Genomic DNA, 22,841 nt, shown 5'->3' with positions numbered 1-22,841 from the left:
GGGCACAATGAAGGGGGGGATCAGGTGGGGGGTGGGTAGGCCTCAGAGTTCCAACCCCTCTAACTGCATGGTTGGTCCTCCCCATCCTTAGGTTACCTACCGTTTTTCCAAAAGTCGCCTCATTAACAGCAAAATACACCTTTACCATTCCCATCACTTAGTAAATTCCAAGGATTTTAGGAGCTCTGCCAGAACTCAGGTGAAGACCAAACTATTTTTTACTGTAAGTCACAATATGGTGACGTGACTTTCAGCTGTCCCCAGTACACAAAGAACCAAGACTTCAGTCAGAACAGGTTTATTTTTAAAATATCAAACAAAATGATCATACAAAACTGCCTAGAACAAGGGGATAAAGGGATCCTGTTCACAAATCTATCACTGAAAATCCCTCCCTGAGCAAGGGGCACAGGATGCATACTCCCTAGCGGTTTGCAGGGAGCTCGTCACCTGGGTGAGTGAGTGTGGCCTGGGTGTGGATTCAGGATGCACGAAGCGTGTTGTCCCCTGAGAGGAGCATGTGCTTAAGCTCTCCCCGAGATTTCCCGGTGGTGCTCTCTCCCTTGAAATACTAATGGACCTCCTTGTTCTCTTCCCAGACCTCTTGGTTAATTAAGATTGTCTCTGTAACTAGAAGTTATAAAATATTCTCGAAAGCCGCCATATCCATCACGTTTTTGATGGCGTTGGAGAAACACTCCATTTGCGACAGCAATGCCCAGACTTCGATGATAACAATGCACAACTATGCTACTGGGGGGAATGAAAGGAGATACGCATGAGCAGGGAGCCTCTTTTCCCCTGGGACTGACTTTGAAGCCGTGGGAGTAGCTGCCAGCTTCTATTGTCACTTAAAGAGTGCCCTACAAACAGCTCTCAACTGACAAAGAGCTGCTTGGCTTATGAACAGCAGTGCCAAGGTGAAGGGACAACAGTTTGGAAGGCCGGCACCCTCATCAAAGGACGTAAAAACGAACCAGTCCGGTGGGCTGAACTGCACACCCTTTTCTCAGCAGTAATGGAAGACTTGAACAGAACAAGAGTCCATCTGTCTGGGTTTTTTGACTCAGGGGTTGTGGCCAGTGGCCGGGCCAGTCAGGCAAATGGCACTGGAAAGCTGGCCTACGAAAGGGATGCCCGTGTGGGGCCCAGCCCTGTGGAAATCACTATGAGAACTGGAGGGGGGGCATGAAAATAGGACACAACAATGCCCATCAGTAGAAATGCCTTCCATGTTTGGAAGGGGATTAGAATCGGCCCAGGGTCCTCACTCCGGGTGGCCCCCTGGGCACACGAGTGGACGTGGGGGTTCTGTAGCAACACAGAAATGTGCTGAATCTTGACAAGGCCCCCTCGCACCCACGGCGGCACAAAATGCCTACAAGAACAGTTCTGTCTGCCCACGCAAGAGACAGAGCCTGCAGATAGCTCCGTGGCAGGCTCCCTGGTGGGAACAGACTGGGATTCTGAACAGGGTTTGGTTACCTGGTGGTACACGCAGACGCCCAGAGTGCTGTCAAGGAACCGCAGCGGAACCTGCAACCGTGTGGACGCGAGTCCCATTCCCTCAGACCGGGACACATACTGATAGCCCATGATGCCCAACAACCAGCCGAGAGCTCCCCTCCGCAGAGGAACAGCTCAATAGGAAACTGCGATGGGCCTTGGAAACCCTGGCTGTTGAAAACCGGGGGAGACAGGGCCTGAGGGGCAGTAAGTGGGCTGGTAAGTGCAGGTAACTACTGACGACAGGACCAGGGTTCCTGGGTGTCCCCCTGGTAGACCCAACGCTTTCCACACACGAATGGGGGACAGAGTGGTCAGGGGTGGGAGAGAAGTCTCTGGAACTCTGATCCAGGAGCTCCGTGGGAAGCCCCAGAACCGGCTGTGAACGGACGCAGAGACCGGCAATGTGCGGGCTGACAGGATTATGGGTGAAGTGTGGACAGAGACTGGAACGTTCCCACAGGCTTGACGGGAAGAGCTGGTGGCCATTAGTGCCTGTTTCGTGGGCACGACTATTGCGTCTCCCTAGGGAGCACTTCCCCTGCCCGCAACTATCAATCCAAACCTGCTGGGGAGGCCCGGTGAGGAGTGCAAGGGCCGGCGGGGCGAAGGCGGAAGCTGGACAAGAACAGCCCTGCATGTTTGAGTGGCCTTAGCAACAGTGGCTGCGTCTCTTTACTCAGACGCATGTCAACGGATACCGCGCCTCTCTGGGGAACATTCCTGTACCCAGTGCGGTCACACAGGCTTGTAAATGGGAACCAGCCAACGTCAATGCAGGCACGCTACCTGGGAAGCACCCAGATGGCCGGAGCCCATGCAGTGTAGACAGGAGCTGGAGGGCTGATACTCTGTGCCATACTGGGCATGGGGTGTAGACCAGAGCCTGTCAGCGCCTCCGGCAACAGCACTGGGACTCTGGACTGGGTGGAGAGCTTCCACCGGAGGGCCAACTCCGAACTTGCTGAAGGAAAGTAAAGGGACAAGCACCCCGTACCTAAAGAACATGAAATCCCCATGCAAGTGAAACACTCACAATGTCTCAGAGGTCCCAAGGCTTAGGAGCGGCTGTTCAGAAAAACTTAAAACAACACGAGCCTTCTCCTGTTCCCTGACATAGCAACCGAGGCTCAAATGCACAAGTTTTATTCTTTACATATCAAGTGATACGCTCATACAAAAACAGCTACATTGCCAAACTAGTGTCTAAAGTGCTTGAGTTCCCAGAGTGTCACACACGCGCCACCATGGCACACGTATGCCCTGATCCAGGGGGAGGGGATGGGCTTTCTTCCCGGCGGTTTGCAAGGAGGTCTCCACTTGTGAGGGGGGGAACACAGCTTGCGTGTAGACTCACACCGCATGTGGCTCACCGGTGCCCAACAGGAGTGGCGTCCCGACCTCTCCGGGGGCCTCCCCACAGGCGCCTTCTTGGCTGAAGTACCACCGGCTGGGGGCCTCCAGGCCCTGGGCTTCTTCCCAGACCTCTTGGTTGATTAAGGCCGCCTCTTTACTTGCCTCGGCAGAGAGTTCCAGCACCTGGGCGAAGCTCCTGCAGAAACGACAGGATGGATGAAGCCTTTTCGCCCTCTGTGCTCAGGAGCCAGAGAGAACCGGGGGGGGGGGGGGGGGGGCTGCGGCCTTCGGAAGGGGGCTGCTTCCTGTGTGCTCCTGGGACAGCGCAGACAACCAAGGACAGAACGAACCTGAGCAGAACTCAGAGAGGCCCTGCAAGAACAGCACCCAGCGGGCGCGAGGGAATGTTCGTTCATTCACCAAACGTTTAGGGAACACCCACACCGCGTCAGGAACCATGCCATGAATGGACGGGTGGCCCTCACACAGTGTAAGTGGCGGTGGGGAAACACACCCTGAAGGAGCGTGTCTGGCCAGCCGAACGTGGGACCCTTGTAATCTGGAACCTCTGAGGCACGCTGAGCTCATCTGAGGGCGCACACAGAAGGAAACGTCATAGTAGGCGGCAGCTCTTTTCTACGAGTAACTTTCAAATGCTTTAGATATTTCAGGAAGCACATTCAGCATTACGAAGGAGAACAAAATGAGATTCTTTTAGGGAAGATGAGGAGGAAAGCCCCACGGTAAAAAAAAAAAAAAAAAAAAAAAAAAAACGGGAAAGCTTCAGCACTGAGAATGGTGCCAAGGGGGCTTTCTGGGGGGAGCGGGCTGTGGGGTGCACTGCGGCCTGGGGGCTGCTTCCCTAGGGCACACGTTCGTGAAACCCATCAACTAAACTGTTAGGATCCATGCCTTTTCTATATGTAATTATACTTCCAATAACAAGTTCCAAGAAGATCACCCCAAGCCCTTACCCCAGGAGACGTTTCAAGCACGAGCAGACCCATCCAAGGGCACCGGAAGTGCTTTGACTCTGGGCAAGTACAGGACGGGTGACGCTAGAGCCCCCTTTCTATTGTGGCTGCTTGAGAACAGACACGGGGGTTTGGGCGGAGTTCAAGGTGCTTTGTCCAGGCCCCTCTCCCTGCCACAGCGGACCCCTGCACCCCCAGCCTCTGAAAACACCAGAGCTGCCCCCTCCCTGGAGCACGACCCACTGCTCCCAACGTCAAATCTTTCCTGCAATACCTTCGGAGCTCCAGATCCTTCTTTTGGGTTGTTTCCTTGAGTTCGCTCAGCAGGTCCAGAGCTTTCACGTTTTCTTCTAAACTGCCGATCCCCAGTTCTTCCAGCAGATGGCATGTGGTCATCAACTCCCGCTGCAAATTGTCTGGAGGGAGAAAGGGACGGTCAGCCGAGGGTTTCATGGTGCCCCAAGCAAGGGATGCGCAAGCTGGGCAGCTGACTGGATTTTTCTTGTTCCCTGGAATGCTTGCGTGTTATGCTGGAATCGTGAAGAGCTCAAAGGCAGAGAGGGTCGTGGAAGACAACCTTCATGTGCTGGTACCACCTCTATGCCCCTGTGCTGGAGCCCACAGAGGCCTGAGACCATGGATCAGGCATGTCCACCAGCCCGACAGTCGCTGGAACGGGCCTGGAAGGCCACTTCGACGTCCTCAACAGAAACCAATGCAAAAGGCCAAGGAAGTCTGTCCTGCGAGCAGCTTAAAAACAAGCCCGTGGTTCCCACTCCACGTTCCTGGCAGCTCTGCACCCCTCATCCCTGAGAGTATGGCCTGCATCTAAGGACACCAGCAGCTCTCCACTTCCAGCACGTGCCACGCCTAAACACACGATGCGTGACAAGTGGACACCGCAACATTTTGAGAATATTATAAGGGTTCTTCCACAAACACCCATTCTCTTCTACTCCTCGTTCTGGCCTCCACTGCCTCCTCCCACAAAGACATGGTCAGGACCTAATCTCAAGTACCTGCGAACGTGACCTTACTGGACGTGGAGTCTTTGTCGACATCACTGGGTTACAGTGAGGTCTGTGACCTGGCACCCTTCTGAGAAGAGGGCAATTCGGAAGCAGCGGCGCTCAAGGGCAAGGCCGTGTGAAGACACAGGCAGACTGGAGTGACGCCACCACCGGCCAAGCAATGCCAAGAACGGGGAGCAACACCAGGAGCCGGGAGAGAGGCACAGAACACATATTCCCTCAGAGCCTCCAGAAAGGTCCACCGCTGCTGACACCCTGATTTTGGACTGCGGGACTCCTGAACTGAAGGGAATAAACTTCTGGTGTTTTGAGCTACCCAGTCTGTCATTAATTATAGAAGCCGTGGGACGTTCCTCCGCTCCCTGATCCCAACTCCTAGCCACCACCTATGGCACTTGTCAGGGACGGAGTCCAAGAGTCGCAGGTGTGCAGCTGACTGCTGTCACTATAAAACTGGACGCCTGCACGCAGGTAATCGCTCCACAAGGCTCATTCTTCAAGACTCCATGTGATTCCCATACTTAACCGTACTGGGAAGAGGTGGGTCAGAAATCATCCCTGAGATTGCCAATACAACAACAGCCTTTGTGATCCTGAACTGCGTTTGTGGAAAGTTCTGGAGGGACTGTCCACCTGATTTTAGGTGGCAATGCTTTACTACATCAGCCTCAAACTAGACGTATGTAGATGGCTCATGAGGGCCCTGCCTGGAAATAACCAGACACTAGGGCGACTGAAAACTTGCTTTGGGAAGATACTTCCTCTAAAGAGAGTTTTAAGATCAAGCATACTTGCTGATTTCTTCCCGTGAAGGATTAGGTGGGAACCCTATGCAAGAGGGGGATCCCACGGCTCTGTGTAGTGGGCAGGACGGGATTGAGGCGCCTGGCTGGCTCAGTCGCTGGAGTGTGTTGACTCTTGATCTTGAGTTTGCGACTTTGAGCCTGACGATGGGTGTAGAGATTACTTAAAAATAAAATCTTGAAAAGAAAAAAGAAAGCTGGATGGGGTCAAGATCAGCATCTCTGAAGAGACCCCCTTCGGGGGAGTGCAGCTGCTCCCCAGGAGTGTCTTTCAGCAGGGCTGGAAATTACTGGGCCGGTCCACAGACAGACCTGGCTTAAAATCCCAGCATGGTCCTTACTCAGAGCGTGACCCCAGACAAACCGCAGCCTTGCCAGCCTCCCTTGTCCTCTGCCATTTGATAAGGGATGCACCATCTACCTCAGAGGAGGCTGTGATGTGACACAGATGGATAAAGGTGGCTGGCACACAAGAAGCACCGACTCACACTGGATCTGCCCCTTGCCCGGCAGCCGCCCCATTTCCTACCTAAGAAACTCTGCCCGTCCCCGTCCAGGTGGACCGATTTCACGGGAAGCTCATGCCTCGTGGTGTCCAGGGCCGTGGCGAATGTCTTGTACTGCTCCTTAAAGCGTTCGGCCACAGCCTCATAGGGGCTGAGCATTTCGATCTGCACGCAGGAGTGAAAGAGGTTTATGAGACAAGACCCAGTCACGCACTCGGGAAGTTCACAGTACCTGTGAGGTGAAAATACAGCGCTGTGCTTTCAGGATCTCCTAAGGAATCCTCCAGGAGGGTTCCGTGGGTATGGGGGGCTCTCCCCTCACTCCCAGCTGCCTTCCAAGAGCCCAGCTGATAGCAGGGTGGCCCAGGCCTTCACTAGGAACATGGCTTCCAGAACATTCCAGGGCCAGGCCCTCAAGGGGGATCACACTGGACCCAAGAGAGCTGGGCCCTCCTGCTTCAGAGCACTGAGCCGAAAGGCCTGCCCCTCGTAAGACCCCCCCCCTTTCCCCTTGTACATGCTGTTAGGGTCCTCATGTGGGCCTGTAAGGACATATTTGTTCACTTATCTTTTCTTTTCCTTCCACTCTAAGTTCCATGAGGACAGAGACCTGCTCTTAGTCCAGGGCCGGGCCGCAGGGCATTCTCTCTCTCCCTCTCTCTCTCTCTCTCTCTCTCACACACACACACACACACACACACACACACACTGGGTATTAATGGGTTGAATCATGTCTCCCCAAATTCCTCTGTGGATGTCATTCTCTAACACACACACACACACACACACACACACACACACACTGGGTTATTAATGGGTTGAATCATGTCTCCCCAAATTCCTCTGTGGATGTCATTCTCTCTCTCTAACACACACACACACACACACACACACACACACACACACACTGGGTATTAATGGGTTGAATCATGTCTCCCCAAATTCCTCTGTGGATGTTCCAACCCCCAGCACCTCAGAATATGACCTGACTTGGAGACAGAGTCTTTATAGAAGTAACCGACTTAAGGTTCAAGTGAGCCAGGTCTGGAGACAGAGAAGCACACAGGGAGAATGCCAAGTGAAGGGACGCAGGGAGGAGATGGCCCTCTAGAGGCCAAGGACAGAGGCCGAAGACAAAGCCTTCTTTCCTGGCCCTGTAAGGCACCACATGCGCTAACCTCTTGGTCTCAGATGTCCTGCCTCCAGAACCGTGAGAGAATCCCGTGCCATCGTTTAAGCCGCCCGGCCCCGGGGTACTTGTTACGGCAGCCCTAGTACCCTCGCACGCTTGGAGGACCCGCCCCCATCTCCTGATGGGCCCTCTCCAGGTGCCAGGGGTCGGCTCTTGTCCCAACGCTGACCACGCGGTGCCAAGACAGCATCCCCCACCAGCACCCTGGTCCGTGGGGTCGCTGAGCACAAGCCTCAGGGGGCCTGAAGAATATGCGCATGCGTGCATGGAAGGGGCAGGTCCCTCTGGCTGCTCAGTACTTGACATTACAGCCTCATCCTCTTACAGACTGTCACATACCAACACCCAGGCGGCAGGGACACCTCCCGCCAGAACTCCCTCTGACTGCCCTGCCGGGCGCACCGCACCCCCTCCCGGGACACGCAGCGCAGAGACCTGAGCGTCAAGGACGTCTGCTAGTTCCCGCTTCCTCTGAGTGAGGAGATGTTTGCGCTTCAGCTCATGGGCCTTCTTCTGTAGCTTCTCCTTCTCTTTACACATTATTAATAAGTTCCTCTCTGCCTTTTGTTCGAACGGAGCGAGACCGTTCTCCATCTGTGAAGTGCACAACAGGAACTCAGACCAGCGGGCACTCCACCCCTGCGGCTGACAAAGGCTGCCCTCCCACCCACGTCACACGCCAGCAAGGTTCTGTCTTCACCTTTACGGTCAGCAGGGTCAGGAGCAACGTTTGGGATTCCATCATTTCCATTGCCTCCGACAGGTCCTTGAGGAGGAGGAAAAGACATTTTTGGTTGCCAGTGAATTGGTATAAACCTAGCTCTCTCCCCCGGAGGGGCAGAAGCCGAACCTTTATGAACTTTACTTAATTCAGTGGTTTGATGATTCTCTCCTGTGTATCAACCCGCTGTTTCTATTTTCTCCTTTAGTCTTCTTGGGCGCCCCATGAGAAGAAAGGGGATGGTCCGGCCCCCTACTGTGGCTGGCTGGTCCAGGGTCAGCTGGGGGGTACCCATCCAATCAGTGCCACACTGGAGCCAGGACGCGGGCCTCTGACCCCAGCAAGACCCCAGCCCAGCTGTCCTGCCCCGGGACCCAGGGCCTGGCCTAGTGCTTTCCCTAGCACAGCATCAGCAAACGAGGCACTGTTGTTCACATGATCTCGCCTTAGTAACGACTCCTGTACATGTATTTGGGGCAACTTAAACTCTATGTATATTCTGAAGACGCGCGTGGTCTTGGGTTTGTCCTAGAACGCATGGCTGGCTTGTTCCATCTTAGAGCCTTGAGCCTTGCACGGCATGTGCACAGGGCAGAAGCTAATATCAGGCGTCTCTAATTCCACAGCTTCCCTTTCATTTCGGACACTTACCGGGCTCTTTCTCTGTGAAGAAGAAAATGACGATGACTCAGTCTTCTTAGACATCGTTTTTTCTAATTGCAGAGTCTTTCTAACCATACTTTTGTCTAAGATCAAGAAAGTATTTTGAGGGTGAGAACTCAGAGCACGCTTCGGCAGCCCGCCAAGACACACCGCAAGCCCCGCCTGGGGAAAAGCGGGGGGCAGTGAGGGGGGGCCAAGGTGAATGATTTACCGTTGATGGCTGAGAGGTCCAGGTCCGGCGGGGCGGTGCCATGCCCTTCCAGCAACGTGGACTGCAGGTCACCCTTCCCGATTCCACTGCTGTCTGTGGACCCAGTGAGAATCCCCAGAGGTCAGCACAGTCTGCAAGGCACTGCACACCTACCCCGACAAGCAGGTAACTCTGTGGAACACTACCACTTGCTTCCAAAAAGTCAGCGTCTTGGGAGGTGAGCGGGACAGAAGGCTGAAGCACCTCTGCCAAATGCCCAGCCAGCAAGGTGAATATATTTCAGAGTAGAAGCAGACAAGTGACGCAGGCTCTCTAACCCAGAGATGCAAATATGCCTTGCTGCTTAGCTTAATAAAAAATGCTATGTTCTGGATAGAAGTCTGATACACACCATGTACCTGTTCTTCCCTCAGCTTTTCCCTTCTTTTTCCAGCAGCTTCTGGACTGTTCATCTTCCCTGGCAGTTCCCTTCATCTTTACCCTCTACTTAACCATGTGAAGTTATGCCTGACGCCAGCTGAAATGGGCAATGGGGTACGGTGGGCTTAAACCAAGCCAGGGCTCCAGCGGGCCGCAAAACAAACAGATGGCTTGCAAAATACTCTGTCGTGTTAGCAAAGAAACAGCAAGTGATTTAATGAATGCCAATGCAGTTGAGAAAATGAGTATGTGGAAATAAATAGAGCGACACCACGGTAATGTGTATGGTATGGCACCCTTCGTCCGAATTTTTGAAAAATTCTAGATAAACAGGAGTCTGTTGACCTCCTGGGTAGGAGGACGGAAATCTGAGGTGGGAGACAGGACTTTTTTTTTATTGCTATCGCTTTTGCACGGGTCAGATGTTCCGTTATGCGCATGTACAGTGTTTCCATCGAGAAAAGTAATTTCCTACTGAGCTATACAATGGAACTCAATCAAGCAGTCTCTGGTGGTTCCATCTCAATTCTGGTGGTTGTTTAAATTAGGGTTTCTCAGCTCTGACGCTACTGACATCCGGAGCTGCATCACTCTCTGGGACGGGGCTGTGCTGGCTGTGGCAGGCTGCTGAGGAGCATCCCCGGCCTCCACCCATCAGACTCAAGTGGCGTACCTCCCCCACCCCTCACAACAACCAAAAATGTCCAGACATTTCTAAGTCTGAATCGCCTGCGGGTGAGAACCCTGATTTTAAAATGTGGCTGACCCAACTTCAGATCCCTCTGGGCTGAACACCAGCTTTCCCGGCTTGACATGTGGCCCCCAACCCAACTGCATAAGGAAAGACTACAAAGTCAACCCCAGCTCCATGAGCCACTTCTCAGTCACACCTAGGTCAAGGAGCAGCACAGATGCTGCTGCAAACATCTAAACCACGATCAACAACTTTCCAATCCCCCGACTAACAGTCTCCAATTGATTGGAGTCCCTACTGAGAACATAAAGTCAATTAACATATATTTTACATGTTACATATCCTATAAACTGTACTCTTATAACAAACTAAAAAAAAAAAAAAGGAAACGTTAAGGAAATCATAAGAGAAAATACATTTACAGTGCCGTACTGTAAAAAAACCCACATATTAATAGATCCATGCAGTTCAGACCCATGTTGTTCAACGGTCCACTGTACTTAATTTTTCCTATGAGACTCACAGTTGTTGCCATTTTGAACAAGGAGGTGTGGGACAAGAAAGTTTTGCTTTTTGTGAACTGCTTTCATGCAAAAGAGCTACCCAGTGTTGCTGGAGAAGTGGGCATGTGAGGAGCTGGATGGAGTGCTACTCTGGGGAGGGGCCTTCCCAGATTTCTAGGAAGAGCACACTGACTACAACTGAACACCAAATACACAGTAATGATCGAAGTGGCAGCTCATGAGTGAGTGTCCACCCTCCTCGTCTATATTTTCTGTTTTTTGTTGTTGTTTTTTGCTTTACCACACACACATATGTCTACAATCAGAAAAACTCCCAAATTTTGCATATCACTTTGGTGACAGCTTCTAGAACAATTAAGGGGAAACCATTCCGAGGAAGACCTAACCCAAGGTGGTGAGAGGTAGGAAGATGAAGCCTCACACGCTGAGTCCTGCTCTCAACAGAGTACCACCCAGGAAATGGGACGCATGATCAAGGAAGCACGATCATGGTTGCTCCGGAAGTAACCTGCCCTCTCGCCTTGCCATCCCCCTTAAGCTCCCCACATGCCTCAGATCTGTCCTTACACGGACATTCTTTAACTAGCTCCTTCTTCTGACACTTCCTAGAAAGAAAGAGGGAGTTTCACCTTAGCATACTTGAAAACAAAATTCACCACCATGTTCATCACTCGCTGAGCTTCAGAGCTGTTTCACAACCTCCCTCCATCTTTACACACCTTTGCTCTTCCGGAGCAGTTGGAGTTTCCTTCCCCCTTCTGGCATCTTCCCACTGGTCTTTAATGCATCTGCTGCAGAAGGCTGTTAGAAGAACACATGACATTCAGGATTCAGGGGACAAGACACCTCCCCTTCATGAGAAGGGACCCCTTCATGGCCTGTGCAGTTTGCATCGGCTATTACTTTGAGGCCAGGGATAGACTTAAAGTTCTGACATTTAATTACATACATGTAGAACGAATTAATCAAAAGATATCCTCACATGCATAGAACATAGGGAACCACCAAAATGTTTGCCAGTGATTATCTGACAATGCAGATTCCAACTGATTTTCTGTATACTTTATAGTACTTGCAGGGAACATATTACTTTGGTCATCAAGAAAAACAAAGTTTTTGTACAAGTATCAATCTTTAAAATTTATTAAAAAAAACAAGCAATGCATGGAGCTAGCAAGCCATTATAATAATAGTAACATATAAGCAGAAACAAAACCTCATAAAGAGCAAGAATATTTTAATATGTAGACAACACTCCTATTCAACCTCCTACTGGAGGTCTCAGAATAAGAAATAAAAGGCAAACAGGTTGAAAAGGAAAAAATAAAACTCTCTTCTTACATGATTTACAAAGAAAATCCCAAATGCTACTAAAACTAGTAAGAGGCGCCTGGGTGGTTCAGTCAGTTAAGCATTCCATTCTTGATTTCGGCTCAGGTCATGATCTCAGGGTTGTGAGATCAAGCCCTGCTTGGAGCTCGGTGCTCAGCAGAGTACACCTGAGAGTCTCTCTCTCCCTTTCCCTCTGCCCCTCGCCTTCACTTGTGTGCATGCATGCACGCACTCCTTAAATAAATAAATAAATAAATAAAATCTTTAAAAAACCAAATTAGTGAGTTTAGCAAGACTGGAGGATACAGGGTCAATATAAAAAGATCACATTTCTAAGTCAATCAGAGAAAGACATGTATCATATGACCTCACTGATATGAGGAATTCTTAATCTCAGGAACAAACTGAGGGTTGCTGGAGTGGTCGGGGGTGGGAGGGATGGGGTGGCTGGGTGATGGACATTGGGGAAGATATGTGCTACGGTGAGCGCTGTGAATTGTGTAAGACTGTTGAATCACAGATCTGTACTTCTGAAACAAATAACGCAACATATTTTAAGAAAAAAGAAAAAGAAGAAGATAGCAGGAGAGGAAGAATGAAGGGGAGTAAGTCAGAGGGGGAGACGAACCAGGAGAGATGATGGACTCTGAAAAACAAACTGAGGTTTCTGGAGGGGAGGAGGGTGGGGGGATGGGTTGGCCTGGTGATGGGTATTGAGGAGGGCACATTCTGCATGGAGCACTGGGTGTTATGAACAAACAATGAATCAGGGAACAGTACACCAAAACAAATTATGTAATATATGGTGATTAACATAACAATAAAAAATTTAAAAAAAAAGAAATTCACCATAAAAAAAAAAGATCACATTTCTAGCAATGAACAACTCTGGAAAGTGAAATTCAAAGATAGTACCATGTGAAAGCTCTCAGCAAGGAAAAAACAAAACTATGTATGGTGTTAGGTGTTAACTAGACTCACTGTGGTGATAATTTTGCAACATATACAAATCCTGAAACACTATGTTATATGTCTGAAATATATTGTTGTATGTTGATCATACCTCAATTACAAAATGTCTTCATCAATAAAAAAGAAAAAAAGACAGTATCATGTATATTAGCATTTAAAAACAACAAATACTTAAGTATAAACCTAAAAAAATATAGGGAAGATCTATACGCTGGACACTACAAAATGCTGATGACAGAAATCCAACATGACCAACTAAATGGATACATGTACCATGTTCATAGATTGAAAGGCCTGGTGTTTTTAGGATATTCTCCCTAAGCCGATGCAAAGATTCTATACATTCAAAACCCCAGTAGAAATTTTGGTAGAAAATGGCAAGCTAAGTCTAAATCATACAGAAAATTAAAAGAACGGGTCATGATCTCAGGATCATGAGATCAAGCCCTGCATCAAGCTCTGCACTGAGCGTGGAACCTGCTTAAAATTCTCTCTCCTGAGGCACCTGGGTGGCTCAGTCGGTTAAGCATCTACCTTCAGCTTGGGTCATGATCCATGACCTGGGGTCCTGGGGTGGAGTCTAGAGTTGCCGGGCTCCCTGCACAGGGGGGAATCTGTTTCTCCCTCTCCCTCTGCTCCTCTCCCCCTTCCTGCTCATACTCTCTCATGCTCATTTCTCTCTCAAATAATAAAATCTTAAAAAAAAAAAAAATTATCTCTCCTCCTTCTCCCTCTGCCCCTCCCAGCTCGCATGTGCGCGCGCTTCCTCTCATTCTAAGGAAAAAAAAAAAAAGAAAGAAAAGCAAAGGAACTATGACAGCCAGTTTTGGAAAAGAATGGAGTGGGAGAATTCATACTACCTGATTTCAAGACTATAAAGCTACAGTAATCTTCGCAGCGTGTGACGGGCCTAAGGACAGACACACAGAACAATGGAAAAAATGGAGTCCAGAAGCGATGCATAAAAAAAGGTCAACTGCTTTTCAACGAAGGTGATGAGATAATATGACAGGGAAAGGAAAGTCATTTCAACAATGGTGCTGGCACAGAGGACATCCATACACTTAAAAATGAACTTCAATTCCATCATCACACCAGATATAAAAATTAATTCAAAATGGATCACAGACCTAAATGTAAAATCTAAAACTATAAAAGAACTATAAAAACCATAGAAGAAAACATGGGAGAAAATCTTTGTGATCTTGAGTTAGGCAAAGATTTCTCAGATAAGACACCAAGAGCACAATCCATAAAAGCAGAAATCCGTAAGTTGAGCACTTCTGCTCCTCCCAAGACACTTAAAAGAAGTGTCGCCACCGGGAGAAAATATTTGAAAATCACCATAAATGACTGGTATCCAGGATATATAAAAAGCTCTCAAAACTCAACAGTGAGGAAACCCATAACCCAATTAAAAAATGGCAAAAGAGGGGCACCTGGGTGGCTCAGTCATTAAGGTCTGCCTTTGGCTCAGGTCCTGATCCCAGGGCCCTGGGATCGAGCCCCGCATCGGGCTCCCTGCTCAGCAGGAGGCCTGCTTCTCCTTCTCCGACTCCCCCTGCTTGTATTCCCTCTCTTGTTGTCTCTCTCTCTGTCAAATAAATAAAATCTTAAAAAAAAAAAAAAAGGGGGGGGCAAAAGATTTTAAAGAACACATCCCCAAAGATACAGGACTGGCCAATAAGCACATGAAAAGGTACTCAAGATCACTAGTTGTTATGGAAATGTAAATTAAAACCACAACAAGATACCACTTCTCATCCACTAGAATGGCTTCAGTCTTTTTTTTTTTTTTTTTAAGATTTTTATTTAGTTATTTGACAGAGAGAGACAGCGAGAGAGTGCACACAAGCAGGGGGAGTGGGAGAGGGAGAAGCAGACCAGGACCCTGGGATCATGACCTGAGCCGAAGGCAGACGCCTAACAACTAAGCCACCCAGCTCTCCTCTGTGGCTGGTGGGAACGTCAAGAGCTGCAGCCACTCTGGGTAATAGCTGCACAGTTTCCTACAAGTCAGTCAAAACTACACTTACCCTACAGTTCCTCTCCTGGGAGAAATGAGAGCATGTCTACATAGAATCCCACACGAGAACGTTTAGGGTGGCTTTGATCACCACTGCCAAAACAGAGAATCAGACCAAATGTCCTTCACTGGCAAATGGCTAAGCACACTATGGCCCACTCACACTGTGGAATATTCCTCAGCCACCAGAAGGAACGGGCACTAACTGTGACAGGCAACCACAGGGTGGGACCTCCTTTCCTTTATGTGAAAGAAGTCAGATGCAAGAGGCTGCATCCTGTGTGACACCTTTTTAATGACCTTCTGGAAAGGCAAAGCTAAAGGGACAGAAATCAGGTAACTGCTGGGATGGGGTGGGGCCGGCTTCAGTGGAGAGCCAAGGGATCTTGGGGGTGACTATTCCGTATCTTGACTGTGGTGGGTCTGTGACAGGATGAGTTTGTCAAAACTCGCAGAACTGTATGCTAAAGAGCAACACTTACTCTATGTAAATTCTACCTTAAGAGATGGGAAAAACAAAAATCGGACAAGGTCGTAGGGATCGAAAATACTAGAGCATGCAGACACACAGGGGTGCTCATAAACAAGTTTACAAGGCAACACTAAAATTAGAGGAGGCACGGACTGTGATCTTTTGTTGAAAATCAGTTCAACAAAGTAAATCACGTGAATTTAAAGAAAAACCAGAAACAAAAAAAGTAAAACACAGACTCTGGGTGATGTGTCAGTGCAGCTTCCTCAAATGTCCAAGTGCACCTCTCTGGTTGGAGATGTTGATAGTGGGGGGGGGCTGTGTGGCGGGGGGCAGGGGTTATATGGGAAATCTCTGTACCTTCCACTCAATTTTGCTGTGAACCTAAAACTTCCCTAAAAAAAAAAAAGTCCAGGGGCACCTGGGTGGCTCAGTCAGTTAAGCATCCGACTAATGACTTAGGCTCAGGTCATGATCTCAGGGTCGTGAGATGGAGCCCTGCGTAGGGTGTGGAGCCTGCATAAGATTCTCTCTCTCCCTCTACCTCCCCCGCTACCCCCTCAAGTGCGCTCTAAAAAACAAAAATTATTAAAAAACTTAAAAAATTAATTCCATTGAAAACAACCAATCACTCCCAAGAAGTGATACCAGTTTGTGAAAAGGTTTCCTTTCTCCTCAAGTTGGATCTTAAGTCACATTACTATTTTTTAAAGTTTATTCATTTATTTGTTTGCTTATTAAGTAATCTCTACACCCAACGTGGGGCTCAGACTCACGACCCCAAGATCAAGAGCAGCATGCTCTTCTGACTGAGCCAGCCAAGTGCCCCTTAAGTCACCTTATTAAGAACCTACCATTCCACCCTACCAGAGTAAAAAGTAGGGAGCAGAAATTAACAGTTCACTGAATTTTACCATAAACCAAATTTAGAAAATGGAAGGAATAACACAACCTCCCCACATTCTAAGTATGCACACAATCAAACAAGATATGTAACTGGGTGCACCTACTGAGCGTTTCCGTTAAACACCACACAATGCATGTGTCGTTAAGTGCTTCATCTCATCATTTTTTTTTTTAAGTTTATTTTCTACTTTCTAGTCACAGCTTTTTTTTTTTTTAAGATTTTTATTTATTTGTCAGAGAGAGAGCACGCGCGAACACAAGCAGGGGGAGCAGCAGCAGGAGAAGCAGGCTCCTCACTGATCAGGGAGCCTGACGCGGGGCTCGATCCCAGGACCCTGAGATTGTGACACCAGCCGAAGGCAGACGCCCAACCAAGTGAGCCACCCAGGTGTCCCCATCCCATCATTTTCAACGGCTGCATGATTTTCGTGATGTGGCTGCAGATAGTTCACTAAACTCTGCCTCTAACACTGGGTGATTCAGACCCTTCGTTTTTTTCCCCCATAGTCCTTCTTTAAAACCCTGTGTTTTTTAAATGCCAGCCAAGGCCAGGGACCGTGTGCTGGGCACCCAACAGAACTGCTTCAGGACAGAATCCAGAAAGGAATTATCGGGTTGAAAGGAACAATCTCAGGTTTCAATAGAGATCATGTCTTTGCAAAAGGGATTCAGGACCATGCTGTGCCCGGCCCGTGGGACTTGGGTCAGAATTCCAAGTCTGACGGAACTCCATTCAGAACATTCAAACCAACGTTGTTACCTTTTTGGTGGTTTTCTTCTCGTACTGCAAGTATCGGGACTCAACCACTCTTCCACCTGTGGGGGACACACTATTGGTTTATAACAAGACTACAGTGGTGGAGTGTGAAGACCACCCCCCACCCCCCTATCAAGAGCCAGGTACTATGCCCCCTCCCTGATCAACAGCAGGAACAGGGGAGCTGCTCCCCCTTGCTCCTCTCAGATCCTATGCTTCAGCGTCCTCGAGCATGTATGGGACACCTACTGTATGCGAGAACATGTGGGATACCTACGGTTTATAAGTCCCTAGGCTAAGGACAGAGCCCCAGAGGCTCGCAGGAACGTTAAGGGAATATGCTCAAAGCAGAAAGTGGATTCAGGGGCAGGGCAGGGCCAGGATAAAAGACCTTCCACAGGGGGGCGCCTATTTGCCGCCGCCTCCTCCTCCCTTCCCAACTCACTCCCTGCAGTCAGGACCCCAACCACCCCTTCCTTCACTTCACCTGAGTCTGTGTATGACCTACTCATGATATGAGCCTTTCATGCCTCTTTACCTCCTTACCTAGCTCAGGACTCAGGAAACATGCTCAACGCCAAGATCACATACCTTGGTGATAGCCCAGCCCCAGGTCCCCCCCCCCATTCCATGCCTGCCTCGCAGGAAGGGGGTTTCTCACAATGGCCCCAGTGATCACCCACAGTCCTCTGCTCTGTTCCCCAACCCCCCTCCCAGACGCTCCCTTGTACGTTCTCCTCCCACTTCCCCCATACTGGGTCCCCTCCAGTTAGCTAGTGACCAGCTACTACTTCACCATGAAGACAGAAGCAGCCCCAGGAGACCCTCCCACCTCAGCATCTAGCAGCCTCCCAAGTTCAGGGCCATATCCTGGCCCCACCATGTGGAGGGAACTCTGTGCTTTGGGGTAGAGCCCAGCCCTCACCTCATTGCCACTGCCCTGGCAAACCCCCTCCCCCAGTTCCTCTCCATCGATCTTCCTGTTCTTTTCCTCCCAACTATACCTTCTCCCCCTACTTCTCCACTCCCCTTGACAATGGTGGCTCGTCTTCCTCTACTCTCTCCTGAACCCCACTCCTGTCCGGTCTGGCTCTCACGATCACCACTGCACCAAAGAAACTCCTTTCCACAAGACCGCCAAGATCTCCCTGCTCCAAAGCCCACCAACCCATTCTCATTCACATCCTGAACACAGCACTTGCTGGAACCCTCCTCCCTGGAACATCCTGTGTCCTCCAGGCTGGCCACCCCGCTGGTGGCTGAGAATGGGCTCCCTTGCAGGTCCATGAGCTGGTGAAGCCTGAGCACCTCCAGGCACCTCACAGGTCTCACATCCCCAAGGGGCCTCCCTCTCCCCTCACGGCCCCCACTGTTTCCATTCCAGGCACCGTGAGGGCCAGGACTTTTGTCTGTTTTGTTTGCGACTACGGTCCACCACCCAGCAGGGAGTTAGGTGCTCAGCCATGCATCCAGTGCACAATTCTACACTTTTTCTAGGTACCTCTAGAGCTTAGGGCTTTCCCTTTTTAATGAAGAGACCCAGGAAGAAGACATGGTTAATGTCACACAGCTTGACAATTTGGTTAAGTGACACGGTGATTTCAACTGGATCTTCATGCCAGGATTTCACCTTTCACTGGGGCTGGGGGTGCAGCCACAATCCTGAGTGGAAGGAGGTGCATCCCATAGTTAATGGGGAGCATGGAGCTGGACAAGGAGCTAGTCGTTGCCCTGAGTGAGCCCCAGGCAAGGAAGAGCCATGCCTGCAGGGTGAGTGGGCTCAGACAATCAGGCAGGAGGCATTTAAGGGTCAAGACCAAGACCAGGTGGTGTCCAGGGGAGAAAAGACACACCAAGGGTCTGCCACTGGATGTCCAGCGAGGGATCAGGGCAAAGAACACCCCCATTTCCAAGCACAGGAAACGATCCTGCTTTCAGCCTAATACCATCAGCAAAGGGTTTTGCTCCTCTGGAAGGATCCCGAGGCCTGGGGTTCCCTGGACAGCTGAAAAGCAGTTTCAAGTTTCCAGAAACCGGGATGTACATATTTGTTTTGAACAGTAGTGGATTTTCCAGAGAAGCAATGTTACGATGAAGGATTTAATTTGTGTTCAAGAACTAGACCACTTGTAAACACAATAGAGGTTATAAACAAGATCATCAAGCAATGCTGTCATGGATGAACCTCCAGTCACTTAGAACCAGAATTCTGCTCTAAGTTCTCAAAGACACGCACTGGCATGCAGCATACTTGAAGAAAATAATTCTTTTTATCAGAGGCTTGAGCTCCAAGGAGGGAGATCCTTGAGTCCACTGCCCAAAGTGGCATTGCCAAGAGTCAAGGGAGGCTGTGAACAGTGACTCCAGACCCACAGGGGGACACCACATACATGGGCACCCCTGAGGTGCTTCCAGAGAAGAAAACTGAGACTCCAGGGTTTGCTAATGAATTCAGCTCCGGCTCTCCTCACCCACACTTCCTAGTGGTGAGTCCTGGGCACAGCCTGTGACCCCCACTGCTGGAAGGGCCCACTGCTGCCCTGGATGACCTCCCCCAGGTCCTGCCACACCCCTGGCTGCAGGGCTGGGTGACCAGACTCGGAATCCCCAAAGGTGTGACTAGAAGGAAATAAAGCCTAGCTCCCCTGCTCTGGCCTGGTTTTTTTCTTCCCCCAAAACACTTACTGAAACTGGATCGTAAGCTGGATTCCAACTTTGCTCACCTTGTGTTCTTCTTCCTTTCATCTTAGCACCACTGGGAGTACCGGGACCCCCCGTGGAAGGTTTCCTAGAAGAGGGAGACAGGGGTCTTGTTGACATGGTTACGTAGTTGGCTAAGCTCAGGGAAGGCAGCGAGGAGACTGGGGACAACTCAGTCCCAGCATCCCCCCACCTCTCCCCATAAACGCTGATGTCTGCGAGGCAGGGCCACCTTGACTGGAACAGAGACACAGAGCCCCTGCCTGGCTGAAATTGAGAAGGGTCCAAGAGTGAGAAGAGCAAGCAGGTTTGCCAAGCCCCAGAGATCTCCACTTAAGTCAGGGGTTCATTAATGCATCAGGTATTTCTGTACCTACTATACGCTCCTGGTGATACCTGGTGAACAAGAGATGGAGCTCCTTCCCTGAGAGGAGCTTCCCTTCACATTGCCTCACAGTGTTTTCCTGTCAGGCAATGTGAAGAGTGCCCCAGACAGGTAAAGAGGTGAGGGGAGATGAGAGACAAAGCCCCGTTTGCTCAGGTACATGGGGAAGGACATTCAGGGACAGGGAGCAACAAGGCCAAGGGCACAAGGGCAGAGGAGAATGATGCTGAAATAGACACTGATCAGCCCTTTGGCTTCACTGGCAGAGTTCTGACTTTCCAGCTTAAGGGCTCAGCCTACCTAATGGCAATCTTTCTCTGTAAAGGACCAGACAACAGATATTTTCAGCTTTGTGAGCTGTATGTTCCTGCCAAGAAATAACAAACCCTGAGTGTTATTCAGCCCTAAAAAGAAGCAAAGTACTGCTACATGCTAAGACGGATGAATCTCAAAAATATTATCCTGGGATGGGGTGCCTAGGTGGCTCAGTCGTTTAAGCGTCTGACTCTTGATTTCGGCCTGGGTCATGATCTCAGCGTCCTGAGATGGAGCCCTGAGGCAGCGTCTGCTTGAGACTCTCTCCCTCTGCCCCTCTCCCTGCTCGTTCTCTCTCTCTCTCTCTCTCTCGCTCTCGCATAAATAAATCTTTAAAGAAAAAAAAACTTAAAAAAAAATATTATCCTAGGGGCATCTGGCTGGCTCCATCCATGGGACACGCGACTCTTGATCTTGGGGTCAGAAGTCTGAGCCCCACATTGCAGGTACAGTTTACCTAAAAAAATAAATAAAATCTCTTTAAAAAATTGTCCTGCATGAAAGAAAACAGACACATAAGGACACATATTATACGATTCCATGTATCTGAAATGTCCAGAACAGGCAAAGTAAGACAAAAAGCAGATTGTGATTGTCAGGAGCAGAGGGCTGGATGAATGGGGAGTGGCTGAATATGGGTACAAAGTTTCCTTCTGGGTGGATGAAAATGTTCTGGAACCAAACAGAGCTGGCGGTTGCACAGCATGAATGTCTTAAGGCCATTAGATTGCTCACTTTAAAATGCTGTTATGTGTTTCACCCCTATTTAAAGAAAGAAATAATGGAAGTTCGATGTAATAGGAGAGAGGGAACCTTGAGGCAGGAGAGTTGGGAATGCCTCCCAGGTGTGCAGTCTGGGCAAGGGAGATGCTACCAACAGAGACCAGCAACTCGAGAGGAGCAGACTGAGGGGCAGGGCAGGGGCCTGGGCGCTGTAACCCCTGCCGACATCAGGACACAAGCTCCACTGGTCACAAAGCAGTGGTCCCCTTGCTCAGCTCACTGCAGCCACCTCCTGTGCAGCAGGCTCTGAGGACCCCAAGTGAGACCCAGCGGATGCTGGGCCACAGTGGGGAGAGGCAACCAACCAAATAATGCTCACTGGGTGCCAGCAGCTCTGCTCCTTCACAGAACCCTCCCAACCCTACAAATACCTCCCCCCTGGTCTGCTTTATCCTTGTTTTCCGACGAGGACCTGAGTGTTTGAACAGCTCATCCCTGGCAAGTCTCAGGGCTGGCAAGGGACAGAGCACGGATTCCCTATGGGGTCTGATCCAGGGCTCCGGAGTCCAACGAGATGGGGGGGGGTTCACCACACCTGTGCCAGCCTCAGGTACCTCCCCCCAAACCTCGGGAGAGGGTAATGGCAATCTCACAGCGTAATGGACCCTGGAGAAAACACAAGTGATTTCAGCTGGTCTATTAAACGTCAATTTGCACTGGCACAATAAAACATCGGCCGAGTGAACAAATAAAACAAACCCAGGCCAGGAATCATGCCTGGCACCGGATAAGTGGTCCAAGTCCGTCTCTCTTGTTCTTTCTGTGTGACCCTGGACAAATGACCTTCTCTCCCTGAGCCTCTATCATCTCTTCTGTGAAGGGAAAGCATAGAAAAGAAGGGTTGCGAGGATTAAAGGAGATACTTTAGTGGCCCAGCGCTTGCCCACTCTAAAATGGTAACTGTAATCGCGACAGATCACATTCAAGCGCCACGCACTGTTCTAAGAGCTTTTAAGTTTCACCCGAGGCCTACAAGGTTGAGCGGCGGCGTCATTCGCCCCGTTTCTCAGCGGAGCAAAGCGAAAGCACAGAGAGGTTAAGCCACTAGCCAGGGATAGCCCCGCACCCACACAACTGACTAGGGACTTGTAGTCTAGTTCCGCGCACAGGCTGCCGAGCATGCGCAGAAGCCGCCTCCCGCCTCCCGGCGCCTGTGCACCCTCGGGGGGGGTCCTGAAGGGGTCAAATCCCCAATCCCTAACTCTGCTGCCCCACTTCTCCCAGCTCTCGGCCATGGTCTACTCGCCGGCCCCACAAAATCCAGACCCGTGGCGCTTCAACTCACCCAGCCCCGCGTCCCGAGGAATCCGCCATTTCCCGCCTTTAGCTCAAAGGCCGGCTCTTCAAGGCCAGGTCCCCGCCCCCTCGCCCCGGGCCGGGCCATATTGCGCCGCCATGGGAGGGGTGGCCGCTGGCCTCGGGGAGCGTGCCTGCGGGTGGAGCGCGCGACCCCTGCGCGCGCGACTCTCTGTCTTCCCCTCACACTTGGTTTCATCCACCAGCGGCAGGAGGCCGTGTGGAGCCTGTTGGGAGGGGGCGGGTCTTCGCGGCGCTCCGCCCCGTTGCGCGCTGGCGTCACGCCCTGGCCCCGC

The 22,841-nt window shown here is 50.4% G+C and overlaps 1 protein-coding gene across 3 annotated transcripts; it reads right to left on the bottom strand.

The window, feature by feature from the left end:
• Nucleotides 1-282: 282 nt before the first annotated feature.
• Nucleotides 283-22,751, bottom strand: HAUS8 (HAUS augmin like complex subunit 8). 3 transcript variants are annotated; one of them, XM_088029129.1, is made up of 12 exons: nucleotides 22,535-22,750; nucleotides 20,452-20,923; nucleotides 19,790-19,854; nucleotides 17,070-17,125; nucleotides 11,321-11,402; nucleotides 8,964-9,056; nucleotides 8,741-8,835; nucleotides 8,069-8,134; nucleotides 7,804-7,962; nucleotides 6,200-6,341; nucleotides 4,111-4,252; nucleotides 283-3,058 (listed from the first exon to the last, which is right to left on the bottom strand). In XM_088029129.1, exons 3-12 carry the CDS (start codon nucleotides 19,809-19,811, stop codon nucleotides 2,860-2,862), a joined length of 1,056 nt encoding a protein of 351 aa, XP_087885255.1. In that variant the 5' UTR covers nucleotides 19,812-19,854; nucleotides 20,452-20,923; nucleotides 22,535-22,750; the 3' UTR covers nucleotides 283-2,859. The 3 variants fall into 3 exon arrangements, with proteins under 3 accessions (XP_087885255.1, XP_027942983.1, XP_087885256.1); XM_028087182.2 differs by lacking the exon at nucleotides 20,452-20,923 and having other exon boundaries at nucleotides 22,535-22,751; XM_088029130.1 differs by lacking the exons at nucleotides 20,452-20,923; nucleotides 22,535-22,750 and having other exon boundaries at nucleotides 19,752-19,835.
• Nucleotides 22,752-22,841: the final 90 nt, after the last annotated feature.

Source organism: Eumetopias jubatus, unplaced genomic scaffold (genome assembly GCF_037043125.1).
Source record: "Eumetopias jubatus isolate StellerSeaLion01/CBP00866 unplaced genomic scaffold, mEumJub1_p1.0 scaffold_1, whole genome shotgun sequence".
NCBI lineage: Eukaryota > Metazoa > Chordata > Mammalia > Carnivora > Otariidae > Eumetopias > Eumetopias jubatus.
The sequence above is the reverse complement of the archived record's forward strand: the minus strand, read 5'-3'. Positions and strand labels throughout refer to the sequence as shown.